Here is a 14,797-nt window from a genome sequence, read left to right as displayed (position 1 = left end):
CCTGCAAGAATGCTATCCCCTATTCCCAATTCCTTTGCCTCTGCCACATCTGCTCCCAAGATGAGGCGTTCCACTCCCGGACATCCCAGATGTCCTCGTTTTTCAAGGACTGCAATTTCCCCTCCACAGTGGTTGAAAACGCCCTCGACCGCGTCTCTTGCATTTCCCGCATCTGAGTCCACTCCCCGCAATAACAACAAAGACAGAATTCCCCTTGTCCTCACGTATCGCCCCATTAACCTCCGTATTCAACGCATCATTCTCTGCCACTTCTGCCACCTGCAATCTGACCCCACTACCAAGAATATATTTCCTTCCCCACCCTTATCTGCCTTCCGCAGGGTCCGTGCTCTCCGCGACTCCCTCGTCTGCTCGACACTCCCCACTAGCCCCGCCACTTTTCCTTGCAACCGCAGGAGGTGCTAACTGCCCTTACACCTCCCCCCTCACCCCCATCCCAGGCCCTAAGAAAACCTTCCACCTTAAACATGTGTTCACCTGCACATCCGCTAATGTGGTCTATTGTGTCCGCTGTTCCTGATGTGGCCTCCTCTACATCGGGGAGACCAAGCAGAGGCTTGGAGACTGCTTTGTGGAGCACCTATGCTCGGTTCCCGACAAACGACAACGCCTCCCAGTCACGCACCACTGCAACTCCCCCCTCCCACTCCCTGGATGGCATGTCCATCCTGGGCTGCCTCCAGTGTCACAACGATGCCACCCAAAAACTGGAGGAACAGCACCTCACATTCTGCCTTGGAACCCTACAACGCAATGGTCTCAATGTGGACTTTACGAGCTTCAAAATCTCCTCATCCCAAGACCAGCACCGCACCCTCCCCACCCCCCCCCCCCCCCCCTCCCCACGCTTCCCCGACTTGTCTGTCTTCTCTCCCACCTACCCGCCCCTGCCACCTCACTGACCAACGCCCACCTCCGCTTCCTACCTACACTCACCTCTAATAGCTTCATCCCCACCTCCTTGACCTGTCCGTCTTCCTTCCCACCTATCCGCCACTCCCTCCTCACTGACCAACCCCCATCCCAACTTCCTACCTACACTCACCTTTACTAGTTTCATCCCCGCCTCCCTGACCTGTCCATCTTCTCTCCACCTATGTGCTCCACTATCCACCTTCTATCATCACCTCCCCCCTCTCTATTTATTTATGAGCCCCCTTCCCCTCTCCCATTTCTGAAGAAGGGTCCAGACCCGAAACATCAGCTTTCCTGCTCCTCTGATTCTGCCTGGCCTGCTGTATTCATCCAGCTCCACACCTTGTTATCTTCACTCAATCTTGTCTACTGCACTTACTGCTTACAATGGGGAAACCAGATTGGGTGACTCCTTTGCTGAATGCCTACATTCTTTCCATAAAAATGATCCTGAGCTTCCAGTTGCCTACCAGCACCCTGGGCAACATCTCTATCTCGGGCTTGCTGCAGTGTTCATGCAAGCCTCAGCGCAAGTTCGGAGAACAACATCTCATTTCGCACTTAGGGACCCTGCAGCCTCTAGGACTCAACATAGAGTTCAGTAACTTTTGAGCCTGATTATGTCCTTCTATGTTTTTACCCGACCTCGCACCCTGATCCTGTCATGATGTGGCTTGCTTTCAGCACTGCTTACCCTTTCTCTCCTATACTTAGCTCTCATTATCATTTATTCAGCTTCTCTTCTGTCCTGGCTTACTATGAATAACATCTTGTGTGCGTATCCTTTCATATTCTCTCTGGGCTCTGTCTCCTCCTATCCACTCATCTCTCCGCCTCAATCCCATCTTCAGCATAAATACCACTTTTTCCTAGCTGCTATCAGTTCTAATGAAGAATCATTGGACTCAGAACATTAACTCTGCTTTCTCCCCACTAATGCTGCCAGACCTGCTGAGTTTCACCAGCAATTTTGTCTTTGTTTCTTCTTAGCATCTCAAGCATCTGCGGTTCTTTGACAACACAGTGTGGAGCTGGAGGAACACAGCTTTTTCTGAAGAAGGGTCCCGACCCAAAATGTCAACTTTCCTGCTCCTCTGATGCTGCCTGGCCTGCTGTGTTCCTTCAACTCCGCACTGTGTTGTCTCTGACTCCAGCATCTACAGTTCGTGCTTTATCTGCAGTTCTTTGTCCTGTTCATCATCTAGCATAAATTGTTTAACGTGGTGATGAAAATGATCAACCTGAAATGTTAATTCTGTTTTTTTGCCTCCACTATTGGAGCGAATAGGAAAAGATGGAGCCCAGAGAGAGAGATATGAAAATAGTAAACACAAGATGTTATGCGATCCAGAAGGTGTAACACTTGCCCATTTATCGCCTCCCTCCTCACTGTCGAAGGCCCCAGACACACCTTCCGGATGAAGCAGAGATTTACCTGCACTTCACTCAATCTAGTTGAGTCCTAGAGGCTGCAGTGCCCCCAGGAGCAAAAATGAGATGCTGTTCTTCAAACTTGTGCTGAGGCTGACATGAACATTGCAGCAAACCCTTGTTGACTTAGTTTGTCCAATATTTTCTGTTTGTATTTCAGACTTAGACCAAAGGCATGATAGTGTAGAGGTTCTGCAGTGTGCAGTTCATTGGCGAGAAATACATAAGTGATGATTAAGATAAAAATGTCACAAAACTCTAGTGTCTTCCTATAAACTCTGCTATTTTTTCTTTCAAATTTGGTATTTTGTTAGACATCATGTTGGATGTGTAATTTCATTCTGACATCCACCAGAAGATGGCAGACCTGTTATGCTGGTACATATAATACACTGAGCTTGCCATTTAAAGATCTGTATCTTTTTCTTAACTTATTGTTGAGGTATGGGTGTTGCTGACTGACCCAGCCTTTATTGCCCATCCCTAATTCCCAAGAAGGTATTTCAAACTCAACCATAGGTTTGGAGTCACATATAGGTTACACCAGGTGAGGATGGCAGATTTCCTTCCTTAAAAGGACATAAATGAACCAGAATGTTGTAAGGTAACTTCTTAAGCTAACTTCTTACTCCATATTTTTATTGAATTCAAATTTCAGATTTATATAATTCGTTTGAACCCAAGTCTCCAGAACTTTAGCCTGGGGTTCTGGATTACTATCCTGCAACATTACCACTATACCAACACCTCCCCAAACTGTACTGACTCTTCCTCAATTGAACATTCAGTGGTGAAACATTATCCAATGAGGAAAGCTTGGATGGTGGGTGAAAACATGAAGTCAGAAATCCGTTGCATTGGTTTTTGTAGTCAAATAATTGGAGGTTGTGTTCCCACAAGTGGACTGAGCAGAACAGCTCCTGGGAGTGAGTGAAGGCCTTTTGTTTTCACTTTTACGGTACTGCGCATTGTGGCTGTGCATAGCCTGGATCAGTCCAGCATCCCTGGACTTTCACTTTCACTACACTGCACATTGTGGTTGCAGATAATCTGGTTCAGTCCAGCAGCCCTGAATACTTACCTCTGTCTCCCTTTAGGTATTCAGGTAATTCCCCTGACATCTCTGCATAAATGGTTGCTCACAGCATAACCTTTGTACAGTTCAAAACTTAAAAATGGCTGCATTTCCAAACTGTTGAACCTTGCTTTCTATATTAGATATTGGATTATCCCATGTCTGGAGTACAGATCCTTTCTCTTTGTAAGACTTCTTGTTCCCATTTAAAGACAGATTGACTTTTTTAAGTACATTTCTATAAAGTATATGTTATAACTACAGATTTGTGTCCTTCTAAACTCAACCTGCCATAAACTTGAGATTATCCAAAACTCTGCCTCTGTCTTAATTTACACCAAATGCCTTTCACCCGTCATACTGTTGACCCACAGACAATCCTGGTTAAACAGTTCAAATTCTTGATCAAAAATTATTATCCTTGTTTTCAAATCCTCCTATGGGCTCACCCTTCCGTATCCCTGTAATCTTCTGCGACCATGTAACCCTCCGATGTAGCTGCTCTCCTCTCATTCTGGTCTCCTGATCATCCCGGATTTTAAGCATGCCACCATTTATGGTTGTGCTTCAGTAGCCTATGGCCGAAGTCTGATTACCCCTTCCTCAATCTCTGCCGCTCTAGCTCACTCTCCTTTTTAGATACTTCTTGAACCTACCCCTTTGACCAAGCTTCTCATCACCTGACTTCAGTGTCGTGTTTTATTCTGTAATGCTGCTGTGAAAAGCCTCAGGATTTTAACACATTAAGGCAACTATACAGATACAGATTTTACATTTGAGAAGGACATAATAAAAACAAAAACCAAATCAGGAAACTACAGCAGAACTAAAGATAAACTGGAAATTTTTATTAGCAAACCCAGGTTGAACAGTAGTTCAGATTTAACAGTAGTTAAAATGATCAATCAACACCAGGAGCAAGATACCCAGTAAAAATTGAGAAGAAACTAACAATGACACACCATGAATGGATAAGAAAATCCAATCGCAACTAAAGGCACAAGAGAGAAAAAGGTGGAGAGACTACATAAGCTTATCATTCTTAGGGAGGATAAAATTCTTGGCCCCAGTAGACTGCATCTACACAAATTGAGGAAGGATGCAGAGGACTGTTATTTCATTGTCATTAGAAGGAATAATGACAGATCTTGAGGGTGCATAATGCTTCCCCTTCATAAAGGGGGATAGATCAAAGAGCTGGGAACTATAGACAACTTAGCTTAACCCCAGTGAAAGAAAAGATTGCTGCTGAGACGGTTTTAATGTGGAAGGTGTAATACATTTGGATGTTTGCATGACCTTTTGATTAATACCATGGGCTCATAATCAAAGTTAAATTGTGTGGATTCAGGATCTTGTTCTAGAAAACAAATTGGGTAGTAAACTGCTACCAAACCGAAAACAGGGTTCAGGGTAGTTCCTCGGACTGGCTATAGATATGAAATGGAATTCCACAGGGCCCGGGGTAAGAAATTCTTCCGGATTTACATTGCTGTGGACTTGGGGAAATGATTTCAAGGGTACAGTTAATACAAAAGAATCATGACATGATGCATTTTAAATGGGCTTGTAATCATCAAATCAACTTCAGTCTCAAGAATTGTGAGGTGTTCTACTCAAGTTGCAGAATAAAGAGATCACATGCTCCTTAGAAACAAAGGCCTCTATATTCTAGTCTCCTAGATAATTGGAGACTGAATCTACCCCAAAAGATAAATCAGGACCTTGTGGCAAGGTACTAAATTGGAGAGCAAATTACGTCCGTGTTAGGCAGGAGCTAGGGAGTGTTAATTGGGAGGAGCTGTTATCAGGAAAGCCCACATCTGATGTCCACATTTGACATGTGGGAATTGTTTAAACACCTGTTGATGAGAGTTCAGGACCAGTATGCTCCAGTAAGGAGGAAGGACAAGAATGGCAAGATAAGGGACCTTTGGATAATGTTGTGGATTTAGTCAAAAGGAAAAAAGAAGTATAAATAAGGTTTAGGAAGCTAAAATTGGACAGTGTCAGTGAAGGATATAAAGAAAGCAGGAAAGAACTCAAGCAGGTACCATGAAATGACTTTGGCAAGTAGGGTTAAAGAGAATCCCAAGAATTCTATACATACATTAAAAACAAGAGGATGACCAAGGGGAAGGTAGGACCACTCCAGCATAATGGAGAGAAATTGTGCTCGGAGGCAGACTATGTGAGATCCTAAATGAGTACTTTGTGTTAGTATTCACCCAGGAGAAGGATATGGAAGGTAGTGAGATTTGTGTGGAGCATGCTAATATGATAGGGCATTTTGAGATTAAGAAATAAGTGGTGTTGGGTCTCTTGAAGAGTATTATGGTGGATAAGTCCATAGGGCCTGATGGTATCTACCCCAAGTTATTGAGAGAGGCAAGAGATGAGATTGCTGGTGTCTTGACCAAGATCTTTGTATCCTCACCAGCCACTAGAGAAGTTCTGGAGGACTGACAAGTGGCTAATGTTCCTCTCTCCAAGAAGGAAAATAGGGATAATCCAGGAAACTATAGAGTGGTAAGTCTCACAATGGTGGTTGAGAAGCTATTGAAGAGAATTCTTAGGGATAGGACTTATGCACATTTGGAAAAGCATGGCCTAATCCGGGACAGTCAGCATAGCTTTGTGCAGGGCAGGTCATGTCTTACTAACTTGATTGAAATTTTTGAGGAGGTGATTGAAGATGATCGATGAGGGTAGAGCAGTTGATGTTGTTTACGTAGATTTCAGTAAGGCTTTTGATAAGTTCCCTCATGGTAGGCTCATCCAGAAGATTAAGATGCATGGGATCCACAGAGACTTAGCCGCGTGGATTCAGAATTGGCTTGCTCATAGAAGGCAGAGGGTAGTGGCGAAAGGGCATTTTTCACCCTGGATGTCCGTGACTAGTGGTGTTCTGCAGGGATCCATACTGGGGCCTCTGCTGTGTGATATATATAAATGATTTGGATGAAAACGTAGATGGTTTTTTTGTAAGTTTGCAGACAATACAAAGATGGTGGAGTTATGGATTGTGTAGAAGGTTGTCAAAAGATACAGCAGGATATAGGTCGGTTGCAGATGTGGGCAGAGAAATGGCAAATGGACTTTAATCTGGGTAAATGTGAGGTGTTGTACTTTGGGAGATCAAACGTTAAGGAAAATTGTACAGTTAATAGCAGGCCACTGAACAGTACCGATGTACAGAGGGATCTTCGGGTTCAAGTCCATAACTCCCTGAAAGTGACCATGCAAGTAGATAGGGTGGTATGAGGGCATATAGCATGCTTGCCTTTATTGCTTAGGGAATTGAGTACAAGAGTCAGGATGTCATGTTGCAGCTTTATATGACTTTGGTTTCTCCACATTTAGAGTAATACATTCAATTCTGGTCACCACATTACAGGAAGGATGTGGAGGCTTTGAAGAGGGTGCAGAAGAGGTTTACCAGGATGCTGCCTGGATTAGAGGGTATGAGCTATAAGGAAAGGCTGGAAAAACTTGGGTTGTTTTCTCTGGAGTGATGGAAGCTGAGGGGAGACTTGATAGAAGTCTAAAGTTAGGAAATGCATAGATAGGGTTGACAATCTGTATCTTTTTCCCAGAGTTGAAATGTCTAATACTAGGAGGCATGCATTTCAGGTGGGAGGAGGAATGTTCAAAGGAGGCGAGAGGGGCAAGTTTTTTACACAGTGTGGTAGAAGTCTGGAAAACACTGCCTGGAGTGGTGGTGGAGGCAGATGAGATAGGGGCATTTAAGGAACTTGTAGATAAGCACGTGTGAGGAATGGAGGGATATGGACCAAGGGCAAACAGAAGAGTTTAGTTTAATTTGGCATCATGTTCAGCAAAATATTGTGGGCCGATGGGCCCGTTCCTATGCTGTACAGTTCTGTGTTCTGCCTTCTAAGATATGCATCAGGACCCATTGGAAGTCCCAATATTGCCCACAAGAGAGCATGCCCAGAAGTTTACGCTTCCTGTGGGAAGTTTCCCTGTCCTGAGATTTCAGACTTTTCTAACTCGGTAACCTGGGAATGGTTAGAAGATCAAAAGCTGCTTAAATGCTTCAGTAACAATACCACTGATATTCCTGCCCCAATCATTCACTGACCACCAATATCCCAACCCTCTTCACAAACTGACGGCCAAACTCTTCTCCCTCACCATCAGATTCTCCTTCCGCTGCCTCCCATCCCAATTGCAACCAACACTGCCCCTTTACCGTCTGGCACTTTGCCCCCACTCACCTTATTTCCATAGCCTTTTAAAGAAGGTTTCAGATCTTTTAAAAGCTATTCACTTTCTGGAATACGGCAGTTAGTCCCATGCAGAAGGGTTATGACTATTGCTAATAATGTCTGTGAGATTGCCTGACTTTGTCTGTTGGGATGCACCCTGTGTTGAAGATCCAGTCAGGAAAAAACCAGGGAAAACAAGTAGTTACGTTTGTCTGATCTAGGTCAGGAAGACCGATTGTGACCTAGATCAGAAGATTTGGACTGAAGTGTCTAAATGGGATACTGGAGGAGGAAGAGTTGGGAGAACAGGTGCACATTGCCAGCAGCAGCAATGCAGTTTTAAAATATATTAAACAGAGCAAGACAAGCACTGGCATTTATTCCCAGACTGGGTAAAATTTCAAAGCAGAAAATTGAACTTTTTATTCAACACTGATTAAACCAGTAAACTAGTTAGATTGATGAATAGGATTATGGTAGGAGATGGGTTTGGGGTCGTCGGGTCAGAAATAGTCAGGAACTCGAGGTGGGTGTCATGAGCATCAAGTTGAGTGATTGGGGTTGGGGAGTGGTGGAGTTCTAGGTTTTCTCCTGTCTGCCATTTCCTGGATCAGTATCCAGGTAAGTGAGTCAAAACTGTTCAAAGCCCCTCACACTATCTCTGAGGTTGAGACCTTTTCTCAGGGTCCCAGTCTGTTGTCCGCCAGAAGTTTAGGTTTCTTGGGCAATTTCCAAGGAGTCCGTGCATCAAGAATTTTGAGATGTCCTGTAGCATTCTTCCTGGGTATATCTGATCTCTGATTATTCAGAGCCTACAAGATTTTGGCCACTATTGGCCTAGAAAGAGTTGAATTGAGCATGTGGGACCTGAGTGAGTTACAACGAGGTCGAGTAGATTGAACTGACATACAGGGTATCTAAAGTCGAAGCAGAAAAGGTTTGAAAACTCAGCAGCTGATGTTGAGAGAGATGAATGACAGTTGATGTTTCAGGTCAACGATCTTCATCAGATCTGGTGTGAATTGAGTGGATTCTGATAATTATACATGGGGCTAATCTCTGGGGTTATAGTTTATCCTTGTCATGTAATATCACTGTGATTGAGAAGAATAATCACTGGTATGATTTACTAGAAATAAATAGAACCTGAGCCTAACATTATGACAATAAAAATATGGTGATACCCCTGGGGTACAAAGGAAAGTGAGGTGGGTCTCTGTGCCCTATGTGATGATGCTGTCACTTCGAGAGGTTATTTTGTCCTACTTTTTCTTTTATTCTTTTGTGGTTGTAAAGCAGAGGTGTCAAGCTGGCTACTGAAAACGACTTGAGTAAACAGATTGGGAATCCTTGGGTTTTTTTAAAAAACAGCCTGAATGGGTGTGGCCAGCTCTCACAGATCCAGATGTCTGGGTTTTGGTTTTTTTCAGTAGCATCAGAAGCTATTGGGGTCTCAACAGAGTTTGGGAGCTTCAGTGAATGTCTCCTGACTGCTACTATCTCTGAATTTTCTCTTGATGTTTTTTCCACCTGGATTGGAGAGCTGCATGTGAGAATCTGTGCCTGAATTTTTCTTTTTGCCAAGGGGTCTGTTTATGGGATGTTACTATATTAGAACAGTTAATTAGTAATAGATACCGTATCTATTATTTTGTTAAGTTTCCAATAGAGTTGTTATTCTAAATTCCTCTTTCTTTGAATGTATTTTGACTGCAGTGTTTAAATAAATTTTGTTTTGTTTAACATCGAGTAGTTTGACCAGTTGCATTGCATCTGGAACAGACACTTTACACTTGCCATGTTTGGGTCTAGGCTACCTTCTTAAAATATTTTGAGTAGCGGGGGGGTTCTGGTCTGGTCTATAACATCTGTACTATTGATGAACATTCCTGTTTGGAGTTACCAGAAATTGGGAATGTGGTCTGAAATGTATCCAGTGTAGAATAACTGGGATATTGAGAAATCTTGAATCTTTGTTAATAGTTGTTTGCTAAGGAAACTGCAGCTGGATGAGATTGTTTGTTCTGATGGGAATGGACTGAGCACTGTGTAATGTTTGCCTTTAGGTTGTACACCCCATTTACAGAAGATACAGACACTGTTGGAGAGCGAGCTGTAAACTCCATATTGAATGCCCTCATTATGATCAGTGTCATTGTTGTGATGACACTTGTTCTTGTACTTCTCTACAAATACAGGTGCTACAAGGTATGTGTCTCCTTCTCTACGCAGAATACACTTGTTGTGGCTATGTATATTTCCCGTTGATTTATGGAATAACAAAAAGGAGATTGCAGCAGCTCTGATGAAATGATCAAATTAGTTGTATTCTACATAAGTGGACCAGTTTTAATCATATCTGCTGAGACTGTGACACTGTACATAATGCAGGGAAAGGTGAATTGCATAATCTGTGACTGCTTTTTAAATGACCTTGGATGAGATATAAATTGTTTGTTTCTGGATTCCATTAGGATAGTGTGTCAGTCAGCAGTTCCCCCTTCTAGCTACATGTTCCAACATCCATTTAGCTTTTCTTACTGCTGCTGCTACATGCTGAAGATACAGTAAGGGTGTGGTATAAATACAAGCTGAGGCAAGCTGTACCATATCTAGATTCTTCTCCTGTATTGTACTGGGACTGACATCAGTCTTATGTTTCCAATGTTTCTTTTCCTTCCTTAGTGTGTAGTTTGTTCACATTAAGTGCCACTTGCTACTCCTTGTCAATCTCCTCAGCCTGCTTGAATGTACCTCTTCAGCATGCCAGATTTTAATTGCTTCTTTATTGGTGGCTATGCCTTCAGCTGTCCATGCCCTAAGCTCTGAAATTTGCACCTGAACCTCTGCATTTTACCATTTCTCTCTTCTGCCTTTAGATGCTGCTTAAAGTCTACCTTGTTGCCTTAGCCTAATGACTCCTTGCGTGACTTATTGTCAAATTCAGTTTTATCATTTTTCTGTGAATAAGCTTGGGACATTTTACAAAATTAAATTTAAATACGTTTGGTGTTTGTTATATACTTGCAATGTTAAGCTTGCTTTAGAAGGTTGTTTCTCTTCAACCCTTAAGATGTTAACTGTGCTATGTGCATAAAGTTATTGTTTCAGCATTTCCTATTTCAGCTCTCAGTAATTTCTACAGACTAAACATCCCAATGGTGACCCCATTCTAACTCCTTCACAAAGCTGAAGTTACTTTATTCACATCCATCTTTTTGCTGAGGGCACATAGATGAGACTTCAGTTTAAAATCTCACCTGAACAAAACTAGCTCCTGTCTGTGCAACTTTCTCTCACTGTTGCACTGGAGTGTCAACTGGGATTAAGCACCCAGACTCAGAAGTATGAATAAGTATGTAAAATTCCGACAAATAGCGTGAGATATATAGAGGATCTGCACCCTTTCCTATTGTGGTGCCGTAGGGATCAGAATCAAATTGTATTTCTATAAACTAATGTGACCCTTTCGAGGGGGGAAAATATGTCAGCCAAGCCTTTTGTTATTTGAAACCTCACAATCTATCTTGATGTCTTTTAAACAGGTCATTCATGGATGGTTGATAATCTCGTCTCTCTTGTTGCTTTTCTTTTTCTCGTTCATCTATTTGGGGTAAGTTCCTCCTTTTCAATGACGTGTAACTGCATTGGGGCTTTTATTTGATATTCTGTTCCTGCTGTAAACATCCTAATGCCATTTGCCTAAATAGCTGTAGGAGCTGTTGGGTATTCATAGAAGACCACCATCAGCAAATCTGTCATTAGCAGGGTTCACAGAATTAGCTGAATGGAATACGAGATTCATTCTCTGTGTTGGTGTGCTTGTCGCTACTGGACCAGCATTTACTGCCAATTCATAATTGTGGTGGAGAAGATGGTGACAGTCCTTAGAGTCTCGGAACACCCAAAACGGTGTTGGGAAGGGAGTTCCAGGATTTTGACCCATCAACACTTAAGGAACAATGGTATATTTCAAAGTCAGGATGATGTTTTTCTTGAATGGGGTATTGCAATTGGTGGTGATTCTGTTTATCCCATGTACTTCAAGCTGGAAGTGGTCATTGGTTTGCAAAATGCTGTCTAAGGGACCTCTGTGAGTTACTGCAGTGCATCTTGTAGAACACACAATGTCACTACATGCCCACTGTCTATTGTTGTAGAACTCTTCTGGTTTGCTAATGTCGGTTTAGGGAAGAAAATCTACCATCCTTATCTAGTCTCACCTACATGTGATTCCAGACTCTCAACAGTGTGGGTGACTCTTAACAGCTCACTGGGTATTTAGGGATGGATGATTAAAAATTGATCTCCCCAATGACAACCAATTTCAAAAAGAAAGCATACTGCAGCTACTGTGCATTGGCAAAGGGAGTGAATATTGAAGATATTGGATGAGGTCACAGTTACGTGGGCTGCTTTGTTCTGGATGGTGTTCATATTGGATGTCATTACAGCATTATCCTCAAAATGAGGAATCAGAGTGTGAATGTTTGGAGAGGTTGAGAATGAGCGCCTGCAGGAAAGTGCTTAGTTCCATTAAGTAAATCATGCCCCTGTCCTTTCTCTTCATCAGGGAAGTCTTCAAAACATATAACGTTGCCATGGATTACTTCACGTTGGCATTGGTGATCTGGAACTTTGGAGTGGTCGGGATGGTCTGTATCCACTGGAAGGGCCCACTTCGGCTCCAGCAAGCCTACCTGATCATGATCAGTGCTCTTATGGCTCTGGTTTTCATCAAATACCTCCCAGAATGGACTGCCTGGCTAATCCTGGCTGTGATTTCGGTATATGGTAAGATCCACTCCTGGGAGTTTGTGTTTGAATTTTACTGTGGGCTGCTGATTAGAAGAAGTGGAGTCCAGTTTACCTATATTACAGAAGGCTAGGTTGAGGCAGAGTGAATGGTGGGATGTGTCTCTAATACAGAGTAGAGATTCTCAGCAATGTGAATCTAAAATGTTAGGATTTCCAAAAGGTTTTGATGGAATTTGGTGATTCTGGTGACTGGCGTGAGAGCAAAAAATTAACCTGTGGAAGCTTAACCTTACATGGGCCAGTTATTAAATAATCCTCTGTACAAGTTAAATTCTGCTGATTTATATGTCAAAATAAATCAACTTGAATTTCTCAACCTTCACTTCAGTGAGCGTCTACCGTAAAGGTAAGTAGTGTGCCTGTACAGTTTTAACAGCACAAACCGCAGTACACAGTTACATGCACTGTGCATTTCCAGACTGAGTTTTGCAGAGACATAGGTTGTCAGTGTTTCGATGAAGCAGCCAGAGTGCTGACAAATTAATTCAATTCTTTGGTCTATTCTTCGTGTTTACAAAGAGAAAAGTGCTAACAGAACACACAGTCTGTGATCATTCAGCGTGAGCTGGAGCCTCAGTGCAGTCTGCGGTCTCTGATCATTCAGTGTGAGGTGAAGCCTTGGTGATTGGTTCACTGACTTCATTGCGTAATACTTGTCTGTTGTTTCTCATTGGCATGAAAGCAGGTTTTGTAAGGTATAACAATATTCATTGCCATCGTCATCACTCAGACCATAGATGATGTACAACACATTCAGACAATTCGACGTATTCATTTTATCAGTCTGTTTTGTAGAAATTCTCTGAGTAACTGAAATGAAGTGAACTGCTCCTCATGACTCCACTGTTAGACATTCTCTTGGCTATAAGTCTCTAATGATAGTTGATAGGCAATTTTCCACATTACCTGGCTGATCAAGGGCAATGTGATCGTCAAGACTTGCCTTTTGTTGTCTATTAATGGGGAAGTATGTCTCCAGAATTCTCCAAAGGGCTTTTCTTTCTTTTTAAAAGCAAACACCAAAACCACACACAGCCATCTGTTTAAAATAATTAAAAGTATCAGACACAATAACACCTTTCTCGGAGTATGATTCTCCCCTCCTTCCTGAGGTTATTGGACTGTTTGTTGCATCTACATGTTCAGGTACATTCATACTGGTATGTTCTTGTGAGTTAGATTAAAACTTCTCTTTGAACTTCAAACATAATAGTTTTTTTATTATGGTATTCATTTGTAACCCTCTGTCTGCAAGTGTCAGCTGTAAGGAGGCACTGGATGGGGGGTAGGATTTAAAGAAAAGAAACCTTACAGAGGTACTTGGCTAATTTTGTTTGTAATATTGACTTTTCAATGCACAGAGCCTAGGCTCATTGTTCAGGAGACTATATGGATAAGAAAAGGGCCGCATTGAACTGTGGTAGTTCAGTTCTATTAAATTTAACTTTCAAAACCTTGAGATGAGAGATGGAATACAGAGGAAGGTTTACAGTTGGGGTACTGGAAATAGAGAGGGTGCAATGAGAAGTCAGAAAAAATGCAACAAGAACTGCATTTGTCTGCTCCTTTAATGTGGAAAACCCACAGCTGTATGCCGGAGTGTAAATCAGACAAAAGATTAGACCACGTAGGAAGCTGTATTCATTGCGCAAGAGCCACAGTCATAATCAAATAATATAGAGATAGTCAAAAGTTGTGATATGAGTGAGAAGCTGAAAATGAAAGAAGGAAAGACTTGCTCTATCTCCTGCTTTTGAGTGTGGTACTGTATGCCATCTCTTAGATGCTTGATGCCACTATCATCAGCGACACAGACATTGACTGTTGCTCTGTGCAGGGAGAGGATGCTTACTCAGAAGCTGAAAATTTACAGTGTGACGAGACTGCATTCTCCTCTTATTTCCCCATTGTGAAATCATTCCTAGATGCACAATCCTGGAGGGATGTGATAGTTCCCATGTGGCAGGTTATTGATTTCTTTCTCCTGTTTACCTGACAAACATTAAGCCCTCAACAACAATACTAACAACAAATTATTTAGTCATTTATCTCATTCCTGTTTCTGGACATTTGCTGTGTGTAAATTGGTTGTTCCATTTCAATTATGCTGTACAATTGCTTTGACTACGAAGTCCTTTGTGATGTTCTGAGACTGAAAGTCATCATATAAAGGCAGTTCATTTTCTTTCATGTCGTGTAATGCATTGTTGCGGGCTGATGTACTTGGTAACAAATCATCAGGATCCACACACTTATGTTACTGACTGTCACACCTGATGGTGCATCCACAAAATTACCTGTTGGT

The 14,797-nt window shown here is 42.3% G+C and overlaps 2 protein-coding genes across 7 annotated transcripts in view; one reads left to right on the top strand and one right to left on the bottom strand.

Moving 5' to 3' along the window:
* The window catches only part of numb (NUMB endocytic adaptor protein), a 252,505-nt gene that overhangs the window by 215,039 nt on the left and 22,669 nt on the right, over positions 1 to 14,797 (bottom strand). The window lies entirely within an intron of this gene.
* Positions 1,324 to 12,709, top strand: LOC125483796 (presenilin-1-like). The gene is made up of 4 exons (XM_048600487.1): positions 1,324 to 1,469; positions 9,741 to 9,882; positions 11,220 to 11,287; positions 12,248 to 12,709. The coding sequence occupies exons 1-4, from the start codon at positions 1,324 to 1,326 to the stop codon at positions 12,561 to 12,563; spliced, it is 672 nt and encodes a 223-aa protein (XP_048456444.1). The 3' UTR covers positions 12,564 to 12,709.

The sequence above is a fragment of the Rhincodon typus genome, chromosome 8, assembly GCF_021869965.1.
Source record: "Rhincodon typus isolate 14 chromosome 8, sRhiTyp1.1, whole genome shotgun sequence".
Taxonomy (NCBI): domain Eukaryota; kingdom Metazoa; phylum Chordata; class Chondrichthyes; order Orectolobiformes; family Rhincodontidae; genus Rhincodon; species Rhincodon typus.
This window is presented reverse-complemented; position numbering and strand designations above follow the sequence as displayed.